The sequence below is a fragment of the Xyrauchen texanus genome, chromosome 30, assembly GCF_025860055.1.
Source record: "Xyrauchen texanus isolate HMW12.3.18 chromosome 30, RBS_HiC_50CHRs, whole genome shotgun sequence".
NCBI classification, from domain to species: domain Eukaryota; kingdom Metazoa; phylum Chordata; class Actinopteri; order Cypriniformes; family Catostomidae; genus Xyrauchen; species Xyrauchen texanus.
In genome coordinates, this window is record NC_068305.1 from 19,155,217 (window position 1) to 19,181,430 (window position 26,214).

The 26,214-nt window shown below is 37.0% G+C and overlaps 2 protein-coding genes across 2 annotated transcripts in view; one reads left to right on the top strand and one right to left on the bottom strand.

The window, feature by feature from the left end:
* Window positions 1–1,587: 1,587 nt before the first annotated feature.
* On the bottom strand, window positions 1,588–6,702 carry xrcc3 (X-ray repair complementing defective repair in Chinese hamster cells 3). Its single transcript, XM_052097950.1, has 7 exons — window positions 6,403–6,702; window positions 6,167–6,304; window positions 3,782–3,994; window positions 3,484–3,638; window positions 3,097–3,309; window positions 2,914–2,960; window positions 1,588–2,177 (listed from the first exon to the last, which is right to left on the bottom strand). The coding sequence occupies exons 1-7, from the start codon at window positions 6,455–6,457 to the stop codon at window positions 1,931–1,933; spliced, it is 1,068 nt and encodes a 355-aa protein (XP_051953910.1). The 5' UTR covers window positions 6,458–6,702; the 3' UTR covers window positions 1,588–1,930.
* Window positions 6,703–7,027: 325 nt separating this feature from the next.
* LOC127623556 (transcription factor IIIB 90 kDa subunit-like) overlaps window positions 7,028–26,214 on the top strand; it is a 90,314-nt gene continuing 71,127 nt past the window's right edge. Inside the window, exons 1-4 of the mRNA XM_052097943.1 lie at window positions 7,028–7,222; window positions 8,167–8,367; window positions 18,538–18,618; window positions 24,153–24,326. Coding sequence (XP_051953903.1) covers window positions 8,187–8,367; window positions 18,538–18,618; window positions 24,153–24,326 — 436 coding nt within the window. The 5' untranslated portion in view covers window positions 7,028–7,222; window positions 8,167–8,186. The remainder of the gene's footprint in view (window positions 7,223–8,166; window positions 8,368–18,537; window positions 18,619–24,152; window positions 24,327–26,214) is intronic.

A 26,214-nucleotide genomic window follows, 5' to 3' on the forward strand; every position in this document is an offset into this window, starting at 1 on the left:
GCAATTTTATGCACAGCTGCTTTGAAACAATGCCTGTTGTGAAAAGTGCTATACAAATACATTTGACTGGACTGGTCTGTTAAAGGGATAGTTCACATATACACCAAAATCCATACGACTCAGGTGGTTAAATCCATTTCTTCAGAAGTAATATGATATGTGTGAGTGAGAAACAAATCAATATTTAAAGCCTTTTTTACTATAAATCTTCACTTTCACATTCTTCTCCTTTTGTTTTTGGCAGTTCACAATCCTCATGCATATCACCACCTGGGAAGATAGGAGAATTTATTATAAAAAAAGGATATAAATATTGATCTGTTTCTCAACCACACCCATCACATCACTTCTGAAAAAATGGATTTAACCAATTGAGAATTTTCATTTTTGGGTGAAATATCCCTTTAACAAACACACACAAGGAATGCCATATCTTGGCTTTGGGTTACAATACAAAATCTATATATCTTCCTATCTATCTTTCTTAAGGTTTTATAAGGAAGGTCTACTTGACAATCTTTTTAAAACTTTCAGACAAAGGCTTTGTCATGCCAACATCCAAAATCAAAGTTTGTCTTTACAAACTATACCTTACCTTTACTTATATAGTTAAGTATACTGTAGCAGATGTTTTACCAGTGACCAGTTTTTTTGGAGGGCTCTTAATTTTTTTTCTGTCTGCTGCATTTGATGTGACAGCTCAGGATGGTCACTAATCCATTTCTTGAGGTGCCATCAGCCAATCAGTATTGTTAGCGTGTCAGAACAGAACATCATTTCCCTGCTTTCTTGAGGTACTATAGACTTCCATGATCCAGAAGCACAGACATAACTGACGTGAACTCATATTTAAGTAGGTATCCAAGATAGTAAGCAGCTACAGAACTCTATGTCACATATTTACATTTGTTTGCCATCTATAGCCCTGGGTATAACAGCTTTATCTGATGTGCTATAAATCAAACATTGATCTCACTGCTATATCTGTCTTTCCACATCAGTGGTGAGGCAGATATTAAATCCATTTAACCTGTCAAGCGAATGCTGAGCTTCGGAAGATCTCAGCCCCCTCCTGCTGGGAATGAGGAGTTTTAACACATGATAAAGAAATAACGATGACTCATCTTGGGTTCCAGTCAAAGAATCAGGATAATCTGGTATCCAACGAGAACCTAAAAATGGACAGTGCTATTGTTCATGCAAAAGGCTGCATATTTGAATACCATTTTTTTTTTTTTCTTGTGACTTCTGCACTTGACAGTCTACATTTACATGCCATGATTTGAGAGTTCCCTAATGGTAAATGCTGATCTTGTGGCAAGAAGGGTCATGCGACAACATTAAATTGGTAACTAACATTTATATTCCACAGTTTAAATTTAAAGTGTTTACCATAACACTTTTTGCCTCTTAATCAGGTTTACCACAAGGGCATGCCCAAACCATGGCATAGATGGAGAAAGATGTATACAGAAGGGAATAGAGAGAAGATGATATCCACAGATGAAGTGTTTTTTTATTTTTATGTTTTTAAAAGTTGGACTATCCACTGCTTTGCTCACTAAAATAGCCTGTTTTCTTCAAGGGCAGCTGTGATGTAGCAATAATGTTCTGACATGTATATAGGAAAAAAATAAAACCAACCAAAATAAAAAAAAAAGTTTATTCTTTGTGTCATGAGCATAAAAAAACATTTTTTAATTGATAATAAATATATTATTATAGTTAACAAAATTATTTGCATTTAATATCTATAAACAAAATATTAGCAACAAATGTTGTTAGTGTGTTTTTAAATGCTAAAAATGTTTTTAGCCATTCCTCAGATTTTTCTTGAGCATCTGAAAAATGTCAAATATCCTTTTATAATGTCCACTAGCAACTGCCATAATTCTGTAACTGTTGTCTCTCTGGCACTGAGGAGATTTCATCATGAAGAGCTCTGTGGTTGCAGTTCCAATCCATCATCAGGGATTCCTCTCACTCCTTCTTCCCAAACCCCACATAGACAGCTTGCTCGAGGGAGGTGTGGAGCAAACACTACCTCTAATTTTCGGGGAGCACTGCTTCGGCTGTCTAATTTTACAGACCCCGCCAGTCTCCGGAGCATGAGTCTCACCATCACTTGGTTAGCCCAAGCCATGCCCAATGCAGGAAGCACCTTACTCCCCACCAGCCTGTGTACAGAAAGTTATAAAACACTTATTGGAGAGCTTCAAAAGATATTATAACAAATTGAGTATGGTGTGCTTTATACACTTAGGCTTATGGAAAGAATCATACAGCGAGGACGATCCTTGCCTACACAATACATGGACATTTCTTTAAGAATTCATTATTTTTGTAAATATACACTCATCGAGCACTTAATAAGGAACAATATATTCCTAATAAAGTGCCCAACATGCTGTTGTAGCACATCCGCCTCAAGGTTCGACGTGTTGTGCATTCTGAGCTGCTATTCTGCTCATTACAATTGTACAGAGCGGGTATCTGAGTTACCGTAGCGCTTCTTTCAGCTCAAATCAGTCTGGCCATTCTCTGTTGACCTCTCTCATCAACAAGGTGTTTCGGTCCACAAAACTGCCACTCACTGGATGTTTTTTGGTTTTGGCACCATTCTGAGTAAACTCTAGAGACTGTTGTGTGTGAAAATTCCTGGAGATCAGCAGTTACAGAAATACTCAAACAAGACGTCTGGCACCAAAAATCATGCCACGGTTGAAATCACTGAGATTAAATTTTTTCCCAAATCTGATGGTTGATGTGAACATTAACTGAAGTTCCTGACCTGTATTTGCCACACGATTGGCTGATTAGATAATCGTATGAATAAGTAGGTGTACACCAACTGAGCTGTGATGCTGAGAGCTTTGATTTATAGGTGGTAGCTGCAGTCACAATCCTACTTACCCATAATCACACCTTCCGGGATTTGGTCCATCCACAACATCTGTAACCTGGATCAGACAAATAATATAACTGCCATAAGCTACACAACATTTTCACAGTTTTTTAACACAAATGGGTCTATTCTACAGTATCTCTAGGTGTTTGAAATTAGATATACTGGGAAGTCTGTGTTTGTGCCTGTACCTGGTTGACGCAAAGTACAGGTGCACCATATGTATGACTCAGGCGGTGGAGCGTGCTGGAAAAAGCTAGCAGGTGGCGTGACCTCTTTACAGCCTCATCAGCCTGAAACTCACTACGGAACAAAGCAGCAACTGAGTCCACCACCACCAGTCTAACCAGACCTCTCTTCAGCAGCACAGGCACACGCTGAGACACACATACCTGTAGAGCCTCCTGTACACAAACATTAAGATCCAATTGACCTTTCTCAAGCTTTGCAACCTATAACAGTATAGGCCTAACTCAATAGGGTTCAGCTTTGATATTAAACTCTTTTGTTCTATAATTAAAATGGTTTTTTTAATAAATATACATAAAGATTTCAAGTCAAATGTTTGCTAATCTCACCAAGTCAGCTGCATGCTCGATGTAGATGTTGTCACTAAAATGCTTGCCATGAATTAGAGCTGGAGGAAGATCTGGTCTGAGCCGAGGCTGATGGGAAATGAGTTGCTGTAGCCGCTTGATAGGAAAGGAATCCTCAGTGCAAATATAGACAGCTCCTGTCAACATGCCATACAAAATATGGTTAATTGGCACAAAAATATACCCACAACAGCATTTCATCAGAAATAAGGCATTTAATTAAATGCACATTAACGTCTGCAGGATTTGGAAATTTTTCCCCCCAAAGATTTCCTCTTACCTGAGTTCAGCCCCCCGTTATCCTGTGGATACTGGACAGACAAGCAAAGCTGCAAACAAAACTGAGTTTTTCCAGCAGCACTCTCTCCTGCAAGCTCTGTTATCCCTCGCAGGGGGAGACCACCACGCATCAGGCCGTCCAAAATGGGGCAGGCAAAAGAAAGCCTATGTCCAGGCTCCAAAGCAGGACATTCTCCCCGGATCAGTTGCAAGGCTGTGAATACAATAAAATAAACGGTGAGAATATTTGCACTAGGTGTAAATGGCACCTGCCACACAGTGTGGCTATTTGCACTCCAATAGTCTGGTGATAAAAAAAAAAGTGTCACTGCAGTGGCATGGGGTGTAACAACAGTATGAATGTACTTTTCTAATGCAGACCACCAGGGTTTGAGTCCACCTTTTGTCCCACTTTTCCCCATCCTGTTCCTGTCTCCACTCTTAATATTTCCTTTAATACTACTTATAATAATAATAATAAAAAAAATTATAACATAAAGTTTAATTGCAGTGATTTGGTCGCAGTGAAGGTCGGGGAGTTTTGAGAAAGGTTTGATCTGGATAAAATAACAATGGTTTTACTACAGTAATATTGCAGTAACCATGTTTTTTTTTGTTGGTGTAAGCCATAGATTTAATGCAATTAACCATGGTGTTACTACAGTATTATGGTGTTAATATACATACACTTAGCACTTTATAGGGAAGACCTGTACACCTACATATTAATGTAATTATTGAATCAGCCAATCGTGTTGCAGTAGTGCAGTGCATACAATCATGCAGATATGGGTCAGGAGCTTCAGTTAATGTTCACATCAACCATCAAAATGTGATCTCAGTGATTTCAACTGTGGCATGATTGTTGGTGCAAGACAGACTGGTTTGAGAATTTCTGTAACTGATGATCTCCTCTGATTTTTACATACAACTCTCAAGAATTTACTCAGAATGGTGCCAAAAACAAAAAACATCCAGTGAGCGGTAGTTCTGTGGATGGAAACGCCTTGTAGATGAGAGAGTTTAACAGAGAATGGCCAGAATGGTTGGAGCTGAAAGAAGCGCTACGGTAACTCAGATAACCGCTCTGTACAATTGTAATGAGCAGAATAGCAGCTCAGAAGGCACAACACGTCGAACCTTGAGGCAAATGGGCTACAACAGTAGAAAACCATGTCGTGCACTTTATTGGGACCAAAGTGTGTTCCTAATTAATTGCTCGGTGAGTGTAGTAACCATGTTTAATATTGCAGTTACTATAATTTTTCCTATGGTTACTGTAATAAAACCATGGTTAATTTTTGTAAGGGAAGGTTGGTGTTAGATTTCGGGGTAGGTGTAGGGTGTCTGTGGGACTCAAAATAAAAACAATATACGCAATGCAGTCATGCCCTATACTGTATGTTATTATTTAAATAGGGATGAGATGAAAATAGCATCTATCACTTTTTGCACTTAGTGCAAAGAAGATGCTTTTTGTTGCTATTTACATTGTTTAAATAGCATTTATCGCCATTTGCAATTTAGCCTCTACCTGGTTTGCTTTGGTTCTTGCTAGATCATTTATCTTACACTTATAATCCTAAAACGTTTTTGTATCATTGGGGATAGAAACATTTGAAAGGCTGGGGGAAAAGCAATAAGTGAGTGGGACACGTTTCTGAGAAAATTATTGAAAAAGCAGTCCCCTGGAGGTAATGTGAACGCATCAACCTACAATCTTTATCTAAAAGCAAAATGGCAGCATTTTTGAGAAATCAGCTTACCTCAAAGGCAAAGTTTTTTTTTCATTAGTTAAAAAAGCTGTAACATTGAAAATAAAACATTAGGCTTATTTTGAAGACAAACATGGACATTTATTATTTGGGCCCCAATATGTTGAAAAATAGCAATTAATTGTTTTCTGAGACATGTTCTGTTCTTACCCTTAAAAGTGCATTTCCTCATTAAAAAAAGTTGTACTCCTAATGAAAGCAATAATCATTTTGAAACATATGTATAACATCATGAGCATTCATATGAGATGAAGACTCAAGTCATATCAGTGACCTTTTAAAAGCTGTTTTATATAACAGGGAGAGGGGGCGCCCTCATGGGGGCGGCCATGTTATATTCACACGCTCAGCCGAATACTACTCGCTTAAAGGCCTTGTTATTGTAAACTTTAATTCATGGATTAAATTATTAATCATGGTTGACGGTGAATAGTGAATTTCTTCAATGGCATCTGTAACTGAAAATTATTGCGTTTTCTTTATCATTCATTTAATTGTTCTAACAACACCGCTATGTGTCAGTGTAAGGCCAAGACGCATATAAAAAATGACTAAGGCCACCTTTAAATACAGTATATCTGTAGTTGTTCTAATAAATGAACGAAGCCCACCTGTGACAGGTGAGGATCTGCGGAGATCAGCTGCAATAGCATGATGCAGGCGCTGAACATCAGTCTTTGACAAGTTCGTCAGTCTCTGCAAATCTGGACCCGAGATACAGAGGATGTCCTTCGCTGATCTAAAATTGGCTAAACAATAAAGACACAACAAATGTGTGAGATTAACCAAAATTCCAACTTTAGATAAACTATGAATCCAAGTCAGTTTGAAAGGGCGTTGTGTCAACCTTTTCTCACAGCAGCAATAATCCTTGGATTCAGCTCAAGTTGTTCCCAATCCATCACCTTTCTTGAAACTCCATTTAAATAGCTCGGAATAGTGTAACGTCAATGAAATAAAGTATATTAATGATCTTAACCTACTTCAGCTAGCTGCACTCATTGTGAACAGTTTACTTCCTGGTCAAACTCTGTCAGTGTCAAAATCAAAGTCTTCAAATCGATAAACAATTTTATTCGTGTTCACTTGCTCGTGTTTATATTTTGAGTACAGATAATACGATATTACAAATAATTAACAAGAATGTATTCCAACAGTGTTTAAAAGAAAGATGGCAATATTTATCTGGTAAGCGGGACATTGACAATGGGGGGAAGCCAATGGACCAGTACATGTTGAAATAGGGGGTACTGAGTTTCAGTTTTTTTTCAAGTCGATTCACTTAGAGTATAATAAATACATATTTATATATAATATTTATGTATATATATATATATATATATATATTAATCTACAATGCCAGATATGGCACATATTAGTCACATGCTTTATTAAAAAGGAGTAAAATAGGACTTGTAGCACCCCCTCCCCTATGGCGTTTTTAGAGCAGTCCCTAACGTGTGCATCGCGGTTCAAAACATTATTGGTGTCATGAATCCAATGAAATATTAAACTGCAACAAATTAAGTTAGTCCTTTGAAATATGTTGCTCGTGGAAAAGCATTGTTTGCAATTGTTAATAGTTTAGGGTGCGTGACAATAAATTGGTTTGGAGGATACTACTTTAAAGTGTTTAGTCTTAACTCAAGTCTTACTTCCTTGAGCTGGTGAGTGGTTTGCTATAAAAGGCTAGCGTAAATGCCTTATATTTTATGGAATAAAAAATAAAGCGATAAAATACATGCAGTTTGTTTGAAGAGTGTATACATTTGGTGTATCTTACAGTTCTTATGCAAGCTAGCTTTTCATTGCGTAGCATATGTGCACATATCAACATATTAGCTTAGCAAGATGTATAGTACTAGAAATATACATTTGAAATAAACGTGACGAGGGAATATGATGTAATAATTAAAAGTACGATATATAACGGACGTTGAACATGCCTAACAGATGGCTAAATTGAGCATAGTTCCGTGAATGGATACATTAAGCTCTGCAGTCTAGCGGATTTGTATTTAAAGGGGAGATCAAGCGACCCGAGTTCAGATCCCGGCCTGTGCACTGTTGCCGGTTTATATACTTGTACGTTTTTTAAATAAGTATACTGTTTTATGTAGTGTTTTAACAGAATAATAAACGAACAGTAACGATAGCAAACGCAAGATGAATATTTGTTCTAATGTTTTATTGTCAGTAATGATGCATATATTGTCTTCAACTACATCAACACGGACATTTATGGATAAGGTTGGCATTAAGAATGAGCCAGTTTCGTGAACTGTATCAATAAATATGCTTGAAACGACGTTCTAATTAAACAGTGCATTACCAAAATTGGAACTGTTGCGTGGTGCAGCGGCGAAATCTGGATTCATGAGGTGCAGACGACCCGTGATCGAATCTTACTGTGTACATATATTTACGTATTGGTTCTAATATATATATTAATGCATATGTATATATTGACACAATTATAGATAGATATATATAGATAGATAGATAAATATAGATAGATAGATAGATATTTTACACAGGTTTTTAAGCATTAAATGCTTACTGCACATTTCTGTTTTGTGGTCAGTAATACTGGATATGTTTTCGTCATCAGGTCTAAATTCATCTGCCAGTATGAGTCGTAAGTGTAAAAACTGTGGTGGAGCAGACATCGACACAGACCCAGCTCGGGGGAGTGCTGTCTGCACAGCCTGTGGTTCTGTTCTGGAAGATAATATCATTGTATCTGAGATTCAGTTTGTGGAAAACAGTGGAGGAGTGTCTTCAGCTCTCGGGCAGTTTGTGTCTGCAGATGGTAAGAGTTGTTCATTTGACATTTTGAAACACATGTCACAAACGGGACTGTTAAATTCCCTTAAAACAAAATCATTGCTGAGCTAGATGTCAACGGAATATATTTTTCCAAATTACGCAATATATGAAATAACAAATGAATGGTTATATACATGTATGAGCGCTCTTTTCTGACTCTACACTCAAAGCGCTGAGTGGATGGTGGAATCTCCTCAGCCATCACCAGTGTGCAGCATCCACCTGGTTGATGCAATGCCAGCCATAGTTCGCTCACCAGCTGTTGGTGGAGAGAGTAGAGAGATACAGCCAAATTGAAGGTTGGGGGATTGTAAGGAGGCCATAATTGTTAAGGGCAAACAGGGGTAAATTGGACAGGACAATGGGGTTACACCCCTACAAGTGCTCTGGAGTTTTTAATGACCACAGTGTGTCAGGACCTCAGTTTAAAGTCTCATCTGAAGGACGTGTCTCTTTACAGTATAGTATCCCCATCACTATACTGGGGCAGTATCAGCACAATCAGATTTTTGGAAAACCACTTGTGTCACACTCTTGCACTTTGTAGAGCTCACTTAGGATTAACTTAGTCCATGTAATGCCAAGAAAAGCAAAGTTCACAGTTTTAATTCACCTTTTATTTTACAGTGAAATCTTATTTACAGCATCTGTGTTCATCCTAGAATAGGAAAATATAGAAAATCGTCAGAATGGGTGGTTTCAGTAATTGAAAGCTTGGACAATTTATCCCAATTGTTGACATATATTGCTTTAATTTACTGTTGGATAATACATATAGTTTAAATGTGATATAACAATAAAAAAAAACAGAAATTGAAAAATACCTCTTATAATTCCTTTATGATTGCTGGGACCGTAACGACTTGTGCCACCACCAGGGAAGAACACAGTCCCTCTCATTTTATGAGACAATGGTTTTAAGCTTACAGACTTATTATCAAATAGAAAATGATCATCTTTGCCCACTTTTTGTCGTTGTGTAAGCTTAGGTAATTTTTTTAGACCGTAGTCCTTATCTTCATGCAGGAAGTTCCTTGCTGGATGTTCAAATCCTTCATTTTCAGTACTGGTAAGTCCATGCAATTTAAGTGGTTGAACACTGCTTTTAGTAACAAGTTGGTGCTTATGATTCATGTTGGATGTGGGAAATATATTACTCTCTGATTGTTTTAGGCTCGGGTGACTTGTGCTTGCTGCCAGACCATCAGGAATAATATTTCCATTGTTGGCAATAGCTGGGGTATTTGGGTTGTTATTTGTTTGGTCCACCAGGGTATAAAGCAAGGAAGCTTTAAAGTTTTGACTGTTACTATTTCCATAATTTTCTTGGAGTGGAGGAAGACTGTAGATGAGTTCATTGGGATTGTCCAGGCCTAGGGAATGTTGACAACCACTGTTAGGTGTGCGATGGCCCCTGGGCTCTCTCAGGTAAGGTTGCACACTCCCTTCATTACTATTTGAAATGTAGTTTTTTGTATTACTGATGGCAAACCAGGACTGTAGATGGGATGGTAAGCTTTCATTTGTGATGCTTGGTGCATTTTTTGATCCCTTGTAGAAACCAGAAACCGGATTCTCATCACCAATCATTGTAGAATTATCCTGGATTTTAGATCCATTTTGATCACTCTGTTTCATAGAATTTTTCTTAGAGACATCAACAATGGAAGACTTGTAGTCTTTGAACAAGCCATCATAAAAGTATTGCTGTCTTGGATGAGTCAAAGATGGACCATAGATTAAGTTGTGTTTAATAACGGTTCGGGGGTTTATTTGCATACCAGTTTCCTGGAAGCGTTGTGAAGTATGTCTGTAATGGTATGGAATATTGATACCATGGTAACTTTGTTTTATTGTCTTCCGGCCTCGATTTTTTGAGGGATAAGCAAAGTGTGGAACACCTTTTTGCAGAAGTTGTGTATCCTCCTTATCTGTTACATGACAGCTTTCGCCAGGCATATTGTTTGACCACGGTTTGGCGTCAAAAACAGAGGCTGTGTGAGAGCTGATAAGGTTTTCTTGAAGTCCTTGTAGGTCATGCAGAGGTACAAAAAGAGAACAATAAATGAAAGCAATTCTAAATTATATTGCTGTTGTGTTATGAAAAGTATCAGTCTTAACCTTTTATACCTGTAGTGACTGTGAGTTTGCCAAAGCCAGGTCCTTCAAAAAGTCTGGATGTAAAAACTCTGTTAACGGAGGTGAGTGGATATAAGCATCTCACTGTGAGTCTGCAATAGAAAAAAGAAAAAGGGATAATCAGATTAAAATGTTTTTTTTTTTAAAAGACCAAGTCAAAAGGCCATATCCACACCAATATAATTTCAGTTGAAAACTTTTGTTTCTTAAAGGGAAAAAGGTCACCCAAAAATTAAAATTCTCTCATGATTTAACGCCTCCTGGCAACCCAGATGTGTGACTTTTTTTTGAAGCTTCAAAATCCACATAAAGGGAGCATAAAAGTAATCATATGACTCCAGTGGTTAAAATCCATGTGTTCAGACACAATATGATAGGTGTGGAAGAGAAACAGATAAATATTTAGGCACAAGTAATTTTTTATCATAAATTCTCCTCCCTGCCCAGTAGTGGGCAATATGCACGAAGAATTTGAATCACCAAAAACGGTACATTTATGTTGCCCTTATGTGGATTATGTGATCTTCACCGGAATGTTGTTATACCATGCGTGACACAGATGGGTTAAGCCATTGCGCACCGTTTTCAGGATGTGAGAGCGGTCCGACTTGGGGTGGCAAAGCTCATTTTTAGGCTGGAAGCTGCCACCCCGTGCCACCCTTCAGGTCCCAACCATGTGTAGTTTAGGTTTCTTTTTTTACTGTGGTGCTGTGAAATCCAGCAAACTGACAGTCATGAGTCACCACAATACTAAGGCATTCTACCAGAATGGATGAGCATGGTTACGTTAGCTTAACCGTGCCAAGAAATCCAGGCAGAGAATGGATTGTTATCATACCTTGCACAACAATGCTCAAGCGGAAATGGTACTGAAACCATTCCTCACCCTACATAGAACTATTCGGCCCAATGGTGAAAATGTCTTGCGTCTCAGTTTGAAATGTAAGAAAACACCTTTCCACTGTGAATAAATGTAGACAAATCTATGTGCTTTCAAGTGATAGCATAGTAGTGTAAACTTAGTAAAATACCTGAACTTAGATTCCCTTGTAATGGATGACTCCTGGTCAGTTATGGCATCTGCTTCAGAAATGATCTCATTTTCATACATAATGTAGCCATCACCTACCTACAAAGGGAAGCAAATTGCATTGGCAAAACATTAAAGGGATAGTTCACCTAAAAATTACAATTCTTTCATAATTTACTCACCATCCTGGCATCCCAAATGTGTATAACGTTTTTTCTTCTGCACAAAACAAATAAAGATTTGTAGAAAAAAATGTCAGCTCTGTAGATCCTCATAATGCAAGTGAATGAGTGCCAAAATTTTGAAGCTCCAAAATCCACAAAGGGAGCATAAAAGTAATATGACTCCAGTGGTTAAATGCATGTGTGAAAGACATGATATGATAGGCGTGCGTGAGAAACCGATAAATGCAAGTAATTATGTCATAAATTCTCCTCCTTGACCAGTAGGGGGTGATATGCACAAAGAATGTGAAAAACAGAAGGTGAAAGTGAAGGAAAAAGGACTCAAATATTGATCTGTTTCTCACCCACACCTATCATATATCGCTTCAGAAGATATGGATTTAACCACCAGACTTGTCTGCAGTACTTTTATGTTATGGCACCCATTCACTTCAACCTACTGAGCTGAGATATTCTTCTAAATATCTTCGTTTGTGTTCTGCGGAAGAAAGTCATAAATCTGGGATGGCATGAGGGTGAGTAAATTATGAGAAAATTGCATTCTTAGTCTTTTGGCAAGAAGAATCAAAAAGCTTTAACCCATTAACCTCAATGGATGTTTTTACCATTAATCTAGTCCCACATGTAGTCACACCAAAAGAAAACATGACTCTCGTTTCATCATTTGACTTGGGTCTACAGCTTCTGTCTAGAAGGGTTGTGCTGCTTGGTGGTACTGTTGGCCAAGTTTTTGTTGTGGTTGCCACAACTGTCATCATTCCATTTGATGAACATACTGGAACATTGGAAGTTATTTGATCACTTGCTGTGTTTTAGTGGAGTGGTAATATATTTTATATTAAACCCACTTAACAACTTATGTAGTCTTGCCTGTTAGTTCATCAGTCTGAAAGAGACATCGCTTTGCTGTCCTCTTGTGAGCCTCCAGAGTCTTTGAGTCTCTTAGAAGAACCTCAAAGATGCCGAAAAAGTGTCTTAATGTGATGTCCTGGAAGAAAACAGAAACATTGACCACAGAAAATTTGGACTTGTCCCTTAGTTAAAAAAACAAGAAAGCCAATAACAGTAATTCAGGAGGGAAGCAGAACAGTTTTAGCACTTGCATGAATTATTGTGCAAAATTGTTTTTGATCCTTCAAGTTGTCTAAACTAGGGCTGGGTTAAAATATAGATTTTCCAACTAACTGAAATCTTAATTTGAAAGATACAGAGACTGATTCTTAAAATCACTAGATCTATCTTTTACTTATACTTTCAAGTTTACTTCAATTTTGGTTGTGTTGATTTTTATATCTAGGAACATACAATATCTTTCAAATGAACCTCATAGTTTGGAGCCTGCAGTTAACTTTTAAAATGAATTTGTTCTTAATGTAGACTACTCAGTTACAAGGATCCCTGTATAAATTACAGATTCATCATGTCTCTTAATGGTATCCTTTCGAATATCGTGCAAAAGTCACAGGGTTTACAGTGTCACATGCACATTTGCATCATAGACTTAAACTGTAAGTATAACTGCTAACATGTTTTTTCTTATTTTGTTCGTTTTTTAAAAACTGAGGAATGAGTCAAAATTATGTTCTGTATTTATGGACAGCAAGCCAAAGATGCTGTTGATAGATCTTAAGTTGCATTTAACACAGAATATTCCTCAAGTGTTATTCTAATGTGAAAAACAAAGACATAAATCATCCCTTTCATGACATGAACATCAATATATTATTTATTTGACCCATAAATGTTTCTCTTTACCTCATAAATATAGCCTGATGTAAAGAGTGGGACCTCCAGAGTCACACTGTGACGGTCATTCTGCAGTATATAGCCTTTCAGTCTGGATAAGTCAGATGTAAGAGCTTGATGCCCCACACAAAGCTCCCAAAGTCCAGCTTGCCTTGAATGGTTCATCCTAAATATGATGCTTTGTTCTGTACAGACAGCAGTGACATCTGGAGGGACTGAATTGGGAGAGAAACATTAGATGTTTCTCTTGGTCAGCACATCTCATACCATTTTAAGCTACTAACTAAAGATAGGACTTACAAGCATCATTAAATTGTGCCACAACAAAAACATGGTGGTAAAAGGTGTCATTTTGTCCTATGATGTTCAGGGTATAGTTAATCTCTGTGGAGTACTGGATAACTCCTTCACCCAAGTACTGTTGATTAGAAAATTACATGAGATGCAAATAGTACATTTAACTAACGTTTCTAAGTTGATCTGAAGTTCTGTTCTTCACAAAAACTGAGGCATAATAAGTTAAAGATGAAGCCTCACCACACGGTTAACAGCTGGATCTTCAAATGGGACCTTGATGCTGAATCCATGGGTCCCATTGCTGTGGGGAATTTTGGAAAAGTAATACTGCTGTTGAATAAAATCCATCACTGTCAGATAATTCTCATTCAGTTGGATTGCAATGAGCTGCACATCTGAAGCAAAATTCCCCAGATACACAGTAAACACTTCTTCAACTGGCACAGTTTCTGTTAGAGAATAAAAGCATCTTAAAAGGAAGTTCACCCAACAAAGATAATTCATCATCTGCACCCTTATGCCATCTCAAACTCATCTTCTGCAAAAACGATGCAGGTATTTTTATTTTTTTTGTCCATACAATACAAGTCAAAGGGGTCCAAAACTCTCAAGCTTCGAAAAGAACAAAGGCAGCATAAAAATTCATACAACTCGAGTGGTTTAATCCATGTCTTTTGAAGCAATATAATAGCTGTGGGTGAGAAACAAAGAAAAATTTTATTTTTTATTCACCAAAAAGCTTCACTCGCCTTCATAAAAGAAGCTTGTTCATGCTTTTTGGTGAATAAGTAAATCAAAAAACTAAAAGATTTGATTGCTTTTATGCTGCCTTTAAGACCCTTTCAGAGCTTTAAAGTTTTGGACCCCACTGACTTACATTGCATGGGCAAAAATACTTGAGCCTACATCTTCGTTTATGATCCGCAGATAACAAAAGCACGAGGGTGAGTAAATGATGAGAATCATATTGTTTTTTTTTGTGGGTGAAATATCCCTTTAAGCACACCATCTATAGTAAAAGGAATCCGAGAAACTAGTGGCGTCTTCAAAACCCGTAGGTGGCGATGTCTGGTCTCCAATTCTGTACTATCCGTGAACACATGTGAGAAGATGTGCTCATAGAAAAGGACAACTAGGTAACTTTCTTTGTAGATGTTATTGTCCACCAAGCTCTGCAAAAACAGAAATTAGTAGATCTTTATTCTTTTGCAATCTAAAATTAAAACACTAATTATCAGGTATGAAACATAGACAAGTAATAGCTTGCCTCTACTGATAGGGAAGGGGCAGTTTTTACCAGCACATACCATCCTGTAGCCTCCTGATGCTCCAAATGGCACTGATACATGCACCACGTGCTCATCTTCTTTCAGTATGTAACCCAAGGCCTTCCTGGTGGCCTCATCCAGGCGCTGTGCCTCCACACCCATCTCGATATTCTTGCTTACAAACCCAAAGGGGTCCTGCACCAGCGGGGTCATGACTTTAGGAGTACTCCAGTGCAAAGTCTCTTTATCATATGAGCTAAATGCTGATAAAGAGGTCTCATAAAAACACTGAACTTCGGTTTATACATGTCCATCTAAACTGCACATTTGAGTTTTTCAAAGGTAAAAATAAAATGGCATTAAAGCTACAATATGTAAGATTTCAAATCAACAATCACTAAAATCATCCAAATCTACAAGCATATGAAATAATAAAAAATATATAATTATTAATGTGTTTTACCTATTGTACATGCCACAGATGTGTCAAGAATCACCACCGCCCATTTCTGTCTGAAAAACACTGCTGTATGAATCACCTCTACAGCAATACCATCAATCTGAGGACAAAATTTGGTTGAAGCATTCATGTTAAAAAACCGGAGATGCCATTGATTTACAATCTGCACATTCCACATTAATAGTCCCTTGACACATTTCTGGGTTTGGAATGTGGAATTAAACTACAGCGGGGTAAACTTCTATAGCGGTGAATGAGAGACCACAGCAATTATTTTTCCTTTTCTATTTGCTCCAACCGCAAAGACTTTCCAAAAGAGGAAGAAAAATACCGATAAATTACAGCATTCACAAGTGAGAAAAATGTCACAATTACGGTCTCTCAGCAACTGTATATAAAATCTCAGCCCAGCAGTGGTGAATTTTATTTTTGTATTAATACCAGGGTAATATAATACAAATAATATATTTATAAGATTTATTCTGCTAAATAAGACGGAAACTCATCATCAAAGTCTGTTAAAAGTGTCCATTCTAGTTTTACCTGCCTCTGTAATTGTTGAATGTGGCTGATTGTAGGGAGAGCGAAAGACCACCCTGTTTGGTGTGGAATCCATCATGTATCCCATCTGCCTGGCATCAGAGACAGAAACAGCATCCAAGTTGTCCCTATTCAGGAACATTATCTGCCATTCAGAGATGGCAGATCTATGTGCCTGGAAGTTGAGACATGATATTGACAATAAGAAGTCAATAATTGCCAATAATACTGCCAGGAATTCTTACCAATGCAAGAGCAGCTATCCAGACTTCTTTGGAAGTTCTCTTATCGGATGTGCAAGGTGTATCTTTTGCCACAGCCACCTAATCCATAGGAAACCAGATTATGTTGACCAACTGCCAATCACATACAGGGCACAAATCAAGCTAAAGAATGCCCACAGCCTAGCATCTTACCTCCATATAATTTTCTTCACAGATGACCTCTTTTCCTGACCAGTCTATAGGCAGTGTGCAGATCTCTGAGATAGAGTATTTATTTTCTCTCCCTTCTTGGTCAGTCAAAATAACATTCAACTTAAAAAGGAAGTTGTTGTCATTCTACAACACATTATACATGGAAATAGTATTACAAGAAAGCAAGCCATAACACAGAAACCACATGAAAGAATTACATTTGAGGTCTTTAGTTCTCAGAGCTTAAGTTTAAAATTCATAATCTACCACTAACCATCTTATTATTAAGAAATTTCAAAATAATAAGATAACTTTGTCTCATAAATGATTAAAGGAATAGAACATTTTATCATAATGTATTTTGGTTCAAAACTGCTATGATTTTCTTTCTTATAAGCAGAATAAAATTGTAGATTATTAAATATTGCGTACCATCTTTCAATTCTATGTCAGTAGATAGTGACTCAATTTGAAGCTTAAAAGGGACCTAAACATATCATAAAAGTAGTGAGTAGTGAGAGTGTTTGTGAGAAATTGCTTTGTTTTTAGTGCTAAACTTATCACGTGAACAAGCTTCATTCATGGTGCACAAGAATACACAATAAACTTAAAGATTTTCCTTAAAGAGTAACATACATTTTGGGCTGTTTCTCACCAAAACCTATCGATGCTTTCAAAAGACTTGGAATATGATGCACGAGCCACATGGACTACTTTTAATACATTTAGGTCCTTTAAGTGTTAAAATGTATCATTATCAACTGCCATTGAATTCATTAATTTTCCTTTTGTGTTCTGCATAAAAAAGAATGTCATAAGGGTTTGGAATGACAGGAGTAAATCATAACAGAATTTAAATTCTTGATCAGTGCCATATCATGCTTTTTAACTCTTGCCTGGTTTTCAGTGTGGCAGGAGAAATAGGAAGCCCTTAGAGACGCATGACTGTTCAAGATGCTCAGGGTATAGCCACACATAGATGCATGATCCTCATTAATGATTTGGACACCATTTTCAACTTAAACATACAAAGACATAAACTGACATGAAAAATTTAAAGATAGCATGTGATTGTTTGTGGTACAGAACTACTGCGTAGTAACATACCTACAGCCTCAAATCGTGGGACTCGGCCAACAAAGCCCAGTTCAACAGACACCCAGAAATATCGATCACGACACTCCGTCTCTATTGTACCTAGAGCAATTAAAATGTGTTATATGTAATGGCTTGAGAAAATAATTAATACAACACCACACACCACTGTGTGTGTGTGTGTGTGTGTGTGTGTGTGTGTGTGTGTGTGTGTGTGTGTGTGTGTGTGTGTATATATATATATATATATATATATATATTTTGGAGCATACAAACAGACCTTGTGGATCAGTTGTAACATAACTTCCATGCACCTCACACAATTGAAAGCAGAGGACCATAAGCCTGTTGGACATTAGAGTTTTGAATGGCAACTTCATTATTAATAAGTTTGTGTTGTAGCTTTCTATTCTATTCTGATTTGTTGTTCAGATACACTTACCCAAAACAAGTGCTAACATTCATTGACATTTTTTGGCCAAAAACACTAGCACAAACTAAAAAAAAGTTAGGAGCAATATACTTCTGAGAGGCAAAGCCAAACACTGTTGTGTTTCTTTTGTAACCTCCTTTCAGTTTCCCCAGAGCTTCCCCTACTTTGTTATCAGTCTCAGGTGTGTCAATCAATGTCTTCTGGTTGCTATAGAAACAGGTAGACAGGTTAAAGTGAAGTAATCATTGGTAACCGCTAATTGTCACTGTAGTAACAATACAATGCTAAAAATGGGCATTTCCTCTTACAGCCACTTGTGGGCGCTGGAGTTTACTTTTTTTGAAGGCTTGAAAATGCCAGTGACAAAATAATGTGCTTGTATTTGTTTATTACTTTATAAATTTAAAAAGTTTTCTTTTTGGTTCTCATGGTGAGTCAATGAGCACCTGTGTTTACTGTATTGTATTCCCAAACTATTTCTATATGTGTATTTGTTTGATTGTCTGGAATTTCTATATAATGTGTCTTTTTGTGTGGTTTCCAGGTACTTCTAAAGCTCCAACCTTAGGCAGTGGGTTCCACACAGGATTGGGAAAGGAATCGCGAGCTCAGACGCTCCAGAGTGGTAGGCACAATTTTGTTTAAGTCAGAAGTCATTGCGGGTGTAGTTGTATGGATTAGTTTTATGCTGCCTTTGTTCTTTTTGGAACTTGAAAGTTTTGGACCGCATTGACCTATATTGTAGGGACAATATAGTTCACCCATATATGAAAATTCTGTCATCATTTACCCTACAAGTAAATGTCTCTCACTATGTATATTTGTCTTCCATGAAGCACAAATGGGGAATTTTTGAAGAATATTGTGTCTGCTCTTTTCCATATAATGAAAGTGAATGGGGACAGGTGCCGTCAAGCTCCAAAATGACAAAAAATCACCATAAATGTACAATAAAATTAGTCCATATAACATTTGTGCACTGTATTATTATAAATGTTCTGAAGCATTACAATAGCTTTGTGTGATGAACAGACTGACATTGAATTTATTATTCACTGAAAATCTTGACCTGCACTGCAACTCTCAAATCAAAGATGGTACCATTAGACTGGCTGCATTAGGTTGAACAAATTTCTTTAAAAAGTAAAGTGTTTATTTTATAATATGTGTTTCTTTGACTCATCTACATTAAATTCTGTTCCAGTTTCATCTCAAGCACTAATTAGATTTACATGCATCTCTGCTTTTCTGAAAAAAACTGTTGACCCAACTGCCTGATAAATGTGTTTGTGATCCAAGTTTTGTTGATTGAATTATGTCTGATGCACATACAGATGAAGACGTGGCATTGTGTAAACATGCTTGTGTGTGAATAAGAGGGGCTGAGAGAACAATGTTTTTAGTATTGTGGGTTTAATATCCATACATTGCTCAATTAATGTATAGCTGTTCTTATGTTGCAATAAACCCTTTTCATGCATGTGAACCTGTTTTAAAGGGCTAGTTCACCCCAACATGAAAATGCTGTCATTATTTACTCACTCTCCTGTGTTCCAAACTAGTGTGACTTTCTTTCTTTCATGGAACACAAAAGGAGATGTGGAGAATATTAGCTTCATTGCATTTTTTTCAATACAATGAAAGTGAGTGGTGACTAAAAATCATTTCCTTTGTGTTTCACGAAAGGAAGTCACATGATTTGAACAATGTTCATCATGGGTGAACTATCCCTTTATGAACTAAGAGGAATAAGGGGTCATTCGCACAGAAGTCAAGACAAGTTTTTGCGTATATTTGCTCTGTTGCTGTTGTCTTTGTTCATTGCAATGCATCTTGCTACTTTTTCAGTGTCTCTTGCATGAGCACTTTATTTTTAAGATGCAGTGTCAAGTTAAAAACAGATCAACTTTTAAAAACATATTTTTTCCTATTCCATTGCACGCCGTCTTGCTTTTTTAAATGCAAACATTAGTTGTACATGAACAGCTCCTAAAATGCTCTCAGAATCAAAATCATCAACAGCATAAACACATGTTTCAACTCTTCAAATATTTATCACAGAATGTGGTTTAAACTTCCCATAACATCTAAAACCACTTAAATCATTCGGATGTAACTCTTTATTAAAAGGATATTTCACACAAAAATGAAAATTCTCCTATCATTTACTCACCCTCATGCCATCCCAGTTGTGTATGACTTTCTTTCTTCTGCAGAACACAAATTAAGATTTTTAGAGGAATATTTAAACTCTGTTGGTCCACACAATACAAGTGAATGGGTGCCAACATTTTTATTCTCCAAACAGCACATACATGTGAAACTCGAAAAATTAGAATATCGTGCAAAAGTTCATTAATTTCAGTAATTCAACTTAAAAGGTGAAACTAATATATTATATAGACTCATTACAAGCAAAGTAAGATATTTCAAGCCTTTATTTGATATAATTTTGATGATTATGACTTACAGCTTATGAAAACCCCAAATTCAGAATCTCAGAAAATTAGAATATTACATGAAATCAATAAAAAAAAAAAAAGGATTTTAAATACAGAAATGTCGGCCCTCTGAAAAGTATAATCATGCATATGTACTCAGTACTTGGTTTGGGCCCCTTTTGCATTATTTACTGCCTCAATGCGGCGTGGCATGGATGCTATCAGCCTGTGGCACTGTTGAGGTGTTATGGAAGACCAAGATGCTTCAATAGCGGCCTTCAGCTCTTCTGCATTGTTTGGTCTCATGTCTCTCATCTTTCTCTTGGCAATGCCCCATAGATTCTCTATGGGGTTCAGGTCAGGCGAGTTTGCTGGCCAATCAAGCACAGTAATACCATGGTCATTGAACCAGGTTTTGGTACTTTTGGCAGTGTGGGCAGGTGCCAAGTCCTGCTGGAAAATGAAGTCAGCATCTCCATAAAGCTTGTCTGCTGAAGGAAGCATGAAGTGCTCTAAAATGTCCCGGTAGACGGCTGCGTTGACTCTGGACTTAATAATGCACAGTGGACCAACACCAGCCGATGACATGGCTCCCCAAACCAACACAGACTGTGGAAACTTCACACTGGACTTCAAGCATCTTGGATTGTGTGCCTCTCCATTCTTCCTCCAGACTCTGGGACCTTGGTTTCCAAATGAGATGCAAAATTTGCTCTCATCAGAAAAGAGGACTTTGGACCACTGAGCAACAGACCAGTTCTTTTATTCTTTAGCCCAGGTAAGACACTTCTGAAGTGGTTTGTTGTTCAGGAGTGGCATGACAAGAGGAATACGACATTTGAAGCCCATGTCCAGGACCCGTCTGTGTGTGGTGGCTCTTGATGCAGTAACTCCAGCCTCAGTCCACTCCTTGTGAAGCTCCCCACACATTTGAATGGCCTTTTCCTGACAATCCTCTCCAGGCTACGGTCATCCCTGCTGCTTGTGCACCTTTTTCTTCCACACTTTTCCCTTCCACTTAACTTTCTATTAATGTGCTTTGATACAGCACTTTGAGAACATCCAACTTCTTTTGCAATTGCCTTTTGAGGCTTTCCCTCCTTGTGGAGGGTGTCAATGATGGTTTTCTGCACAACTGTCAGGTCAGCAGTCTTCCCCATGATTGTGAATTCAACTGAACCAGACTGAGAGACCATTTAAAGGCTCAGGAACCCTTTGCAGGTGTTTAGCTGATTAGAGTGTGACACTTTGAGCCTACAATACTGAACCTTTTCACAATATTCTAATTTTCTGAGATTCTGAATTTGGGGTTTTCATAAGCTGTAAGCCATAATCATAAAAATTATATCAAATAAAGGCTTGAAATATCTTACTTTGCTTGTAATGAGTCTATATAATATATTAGTTTCACCTTTTAAGTTGAATTACTGAAATGAATGAACTTTTGCACGATATTCTAATTTTTCGAGTTTCACCTGTACTGTATAGCCATCATAAAAGTAATCCATACGACATCAGTGTTTTAATCCATATCTTCAGAAGTGATAAGATAGGTGTGGGTGAGAAACAGGTCAATATTTAAGTCCTTTTTTGATAGAAATTATTTTCCCTGACCAGTAAAGGACAATATGCATGAACAAATGTGAATCACCAAAAACACAAGAATAATGTTAAAGTTAAATTGGAGATTGACTGAGCAGGGAGGATCATTTATAGTAAAAATTACTTAAATATTTATTTGTTTCTCACCCACACTTTTATCACATTTGAAGACATGGATTTATCCACTGGAGTCTTTTTGGAGCATCAACATTTTGGCACCTATTCATTTGCATTGTATGGACCAAAAGAGCTGAGAAATTCTTCTAAAATATTCATTTGAGTTCAGCAGATGAAAGAAAGTCATACACATCTGGGATGGCATAAGGATGAGTAAATGATGAGAGAATTTTCATTTTGGGGAGAAATGTCCCTTTAATTCTTTTTAATGTGAATGTGAACATGTCTGATACAATTACCTATAAGTAACAAAGCATTTAAACCTTTTTTAGGCATTTTTTTAGACTTTTTTAGACATTTAAAACTCATATCAAACTTTGTAAGTGTCCCTTTGGTCATACACACAAAGTTTTATTCATACAAATAAAGGAAAAGTTGTCCAGTGTCTCTGCAGTGTGGCAGCAGTTATGTAATTGTGCTGTCATGCAGGGAGGTCACTGCAGACCTGGCTGCTAATGCAATGGTGTTTGAAGCGTGAAAAATACTCTGGGATTAGACAGGTCTGGAGAGTGTGAGGGATAGAGAGGGTAGGGCTGGCACACAGTGGTTCCAGAATAGAAGGATTACGCTTTTAAAAGCTTTCAGAGTTATTTTGGGTCTTGGCCCGCCAACACAACACTTGACACTGCAGCTTCTGTGCCCATCAGCACCATAGCTGTGGGGAAGATAATCCAACATTCACTTTATCATCTACAGTATGTATGCAAAAGCCTAAGTTTGATATCTTGACTTCTGTTTGATGAACCATGTATCTGCTGTACTCATTAACACACTTATACACATCTAGAGAGGTCAGATTGATGATGGCATTTATTACATATAAACACTTCTGCTTGTGCAATTACATGCATAATTAATGACTGGAACATGTGAAACTCATCAACTTTATTCCTTACGGTGGGGTCAAAAAGGCTCAGACTACTTGTGAAAATGCATCTATTTAGCATTTTTCAAATTTAATAATAATAATAAAAAATCATTACAAATTATATTTTCAGAAGAACAATTAATAATTTCTTGTTTGTTATGCCCCCTTTTGCTTTTGGTCTCCACACATTTCTGCAAAACCTGATGATTCTGGTCCCAGCATGATTTGAGAATATTCCAAAGAGCATTTTGTGTGTTTCAATGAAAACAAGGAAATCTGATTATTTGTACTAATTATTAAATGATTATTTGTACTGATTATTTGACTTAACATGGTCAATGTCATAAATTTGATTTGATTAGTGACCGTGAATAGTGCAGAATCTTAAATATTTCTGATTTGTTGTATGTCATAATGGATCTCTTTTTTAAATTGTCCAAAATCCTAAAACGTTCTGTTTAAATTTTGAATCTCAGATTTTCGATGTGGACTTTTGAACCCTAATGCACTGTATGTCTCCAGCTTTTTTTTTTGCCAAAACAAAACAGTTTGCATAAATAAATTAGTTAAGTAGCCTAAATCATTCTCATCATTTACAATGCAGGGAGACATTCATTGTCTGGGTTGACCAGTTCTTTTGCTGAATGATGTGTTGAGTAAATACAGAAACCTGTTGGATAGCTTACTAAATGTGAATTTCAATATGCTAAACACATCCAGGCCCTTCCATGGGATCTTTAGGGCAGACTGATTTATTCTGTGTCCAAGGAATTACAACTTGGCCTGCTCGAATACCATCTGTGAAAGAATGCAAGAGAGTAAATATACAAGTGACTGTGAAAGAAGGGAAGAGAGGGAAAATTGCAGATGGCCTTAGACAGGGTGTTAAACAGCTGTCCGTTTTTTCCAGGTTCCATTGAAAGTCTGTCTGGCTGTGCACCGTTCTCATGACATCATTGCTACTGGAAAACCAAACACATGCATGTGAAGTCATGCCTTTGCGTGTGAGTGTGCATGTATGGATCTGTGGATGTTTACACAATCTGATGCGTGTGTATGTCCTGTCTCTAGGGAAACGACAGATACACAACCTCGGCAGCCAGCTGCAGCTAAACCAGCATTGCCTGGACACGGCCTTTAACTTCTTCAAGATGGTGGTGAGCAAGCACTTGACGCGAGGGCGAAAGATGACACACGTCATAGCTGCCTGCCTCTACCTGGTCTGCAGAACGGAGGGAACACCTCGTATCCTTACCCCCAGTGGCCGTCCCTACGCTGCTCAAGTGAAAGTCTTTGTGAACTTTAATCTATGTAAAAATGATAAAGAAGTGTGCACATCCAACCCATATTTGGTACAGATACAGTATGTAGCAGAGTTAGAGGCCATTTATACTGAACACATTTCTGCACTCCTTTTCAATTGTTTTTAATTTAAATATGCGGACATCTTTGACATTTGCATGGTCTGCTGTTTTTTCAGCCTATGGCAAGATGTTTCTTAGACACTGTGTCAAATTTAAAACTTTTAAGCTTTTAAAAATGGATCGAGATACCTGTATAATTTTAAAGTCGTTGCACTGCATTTAGTTTTTTTTTTTTTTACCATAACTAGACATTCAGTCTGAACAGCCCCTTAGAAAAAAAGAGTAAATGTTAATTTGAGAGCTTGCTATTTTATTACCTCTCTATTTTTCACCAGACAAAAACAAAGCAATTTATTTGTTTTATTTTTTAGAGCATTTATATCAGTTACTGGAATTTTTCTTTTACTTTTAATGATAATATGGACAACTAGTAGTTTTTCAATTTGTGTTACCTTAAATTGATAGTTCACACAAACAATTTATTTCACCATTTACTCGCGCTCATGCCATACTAGATGTGCATGTCTTTCTTTCTTCTGCTGAACACAAACAAAGATTTTTAGAAAAATATCTCAGCTCTGTGGGTCCATTCAAGGCACATACAATCACATAATTGAAACATAGTAGTAATCCATAAGACTCCAGTTGTTAAATATATATCTTCTGAAGTAATGTAATAGGTGTGTGTGAGAAACAGGTCAAAATGTAATAATTTGTTTTACTCTAAATTGGCACTTTTTCTACTGAAAGTCACATGTTGTGCCTGTTTAATTTCACTTTCACATCTGAAAGTGAAAGTTAAATTGGAGATTTAGAGTAAAAAAAGGATTTAAAAATGTTTCTGTTTCTCACCCACACCTATTATATAGCTTCTGAAGATTTAAACACTGCAATCACATGGATTTTTGGAGCTACAAAGGTCTGATCACCATTCACTTGCATTTTGTGGACCTAAAGAGCAGAGATATTTTTTTTTTATAAAAATCTTTGTTGTGTTCTGCCGAAGAAAGAAAGTCATACACATCTGGGATGGCATGAGTAAATTATAAGAGAATTTTCATTTTTGGGTGAACTATCCCTTTAACCAGAAGCAGAGAATATGACATACTTTTACTTTTTCATTTTTTACACTCATTTGAATTTAATAGTTTTTTTTTTTTTATTGACTAAGTGTCAATCTCCTGAAGACATTTACATTTTGTATTAATGCATTTGGTAGATGTTTTTAGTTTTTTATCTAAAGTGAATTACAATGCAAGGAATTAATTTGATCAGTCCATGGGAAAACACAGTCAGGATCCGAAGACCAAGTCCGGATGTGAAAACTAAACAATAGTGCTACAATATGCTGTCAGAGAGGAAATTGATTTAGAGGAAGAGTGTTTACTTCACTTTCTTGAGGACTCTAATCACAGAGGATGTTCCCTTGAGTAAATCATTGAAAGTAGCTTTCTAAGTCACTCCTCCCTGTCACTCTATTAAATGTATGAGAAGCATCTTTTTTTTTTTTTTTTACAAAAACTATTGTACTGACACTCATTTAAATTGAGAATTTCTATGCTTTTGACTGTAGTGATAGGAATTTGAGAGTGAAGTAAAATTCTCCAGCAATAGATGATGTGTTGCGATATGAGGGAAAAAAATTATCCCCCTGTACTGTGTTGTACAACTTTAGGACAGGGTTGTTTTTTCCCCAACTTGTCATAATTCTGGTGTCAAATTATATGTGCATGAGACTTTCACTCACCACACCTGTGTTACGACACCAC

What these genes read in the sequence shown, in the direction of transcription:
- xrcc3 (XM_052097950.1), bottom strand. Translation starts at nt 6,457, where the DNA reads ATGGATTGGGAACAACTTGAGCTGAATCCAAGGATTATTGCTGCTGTG. An exon ending in CAGATCCTCACCTGTCACAG is followed by an intron (nt 3,995 to 6,166) that starts GTGGGCTTCGTT and finishes TTGTATTCACAG; the next exon opens with CCTTGCAACTGATCCGGGGA. An exon ending in TAACGGGGGGCTGAACTCAG is followed by an intron (nt 3,639 to 3,781) that starts GTAAGAGGAAAT and finishes GCATGTTGACAG; the next exon opens with GAGCTGTCTATATTTGCACT.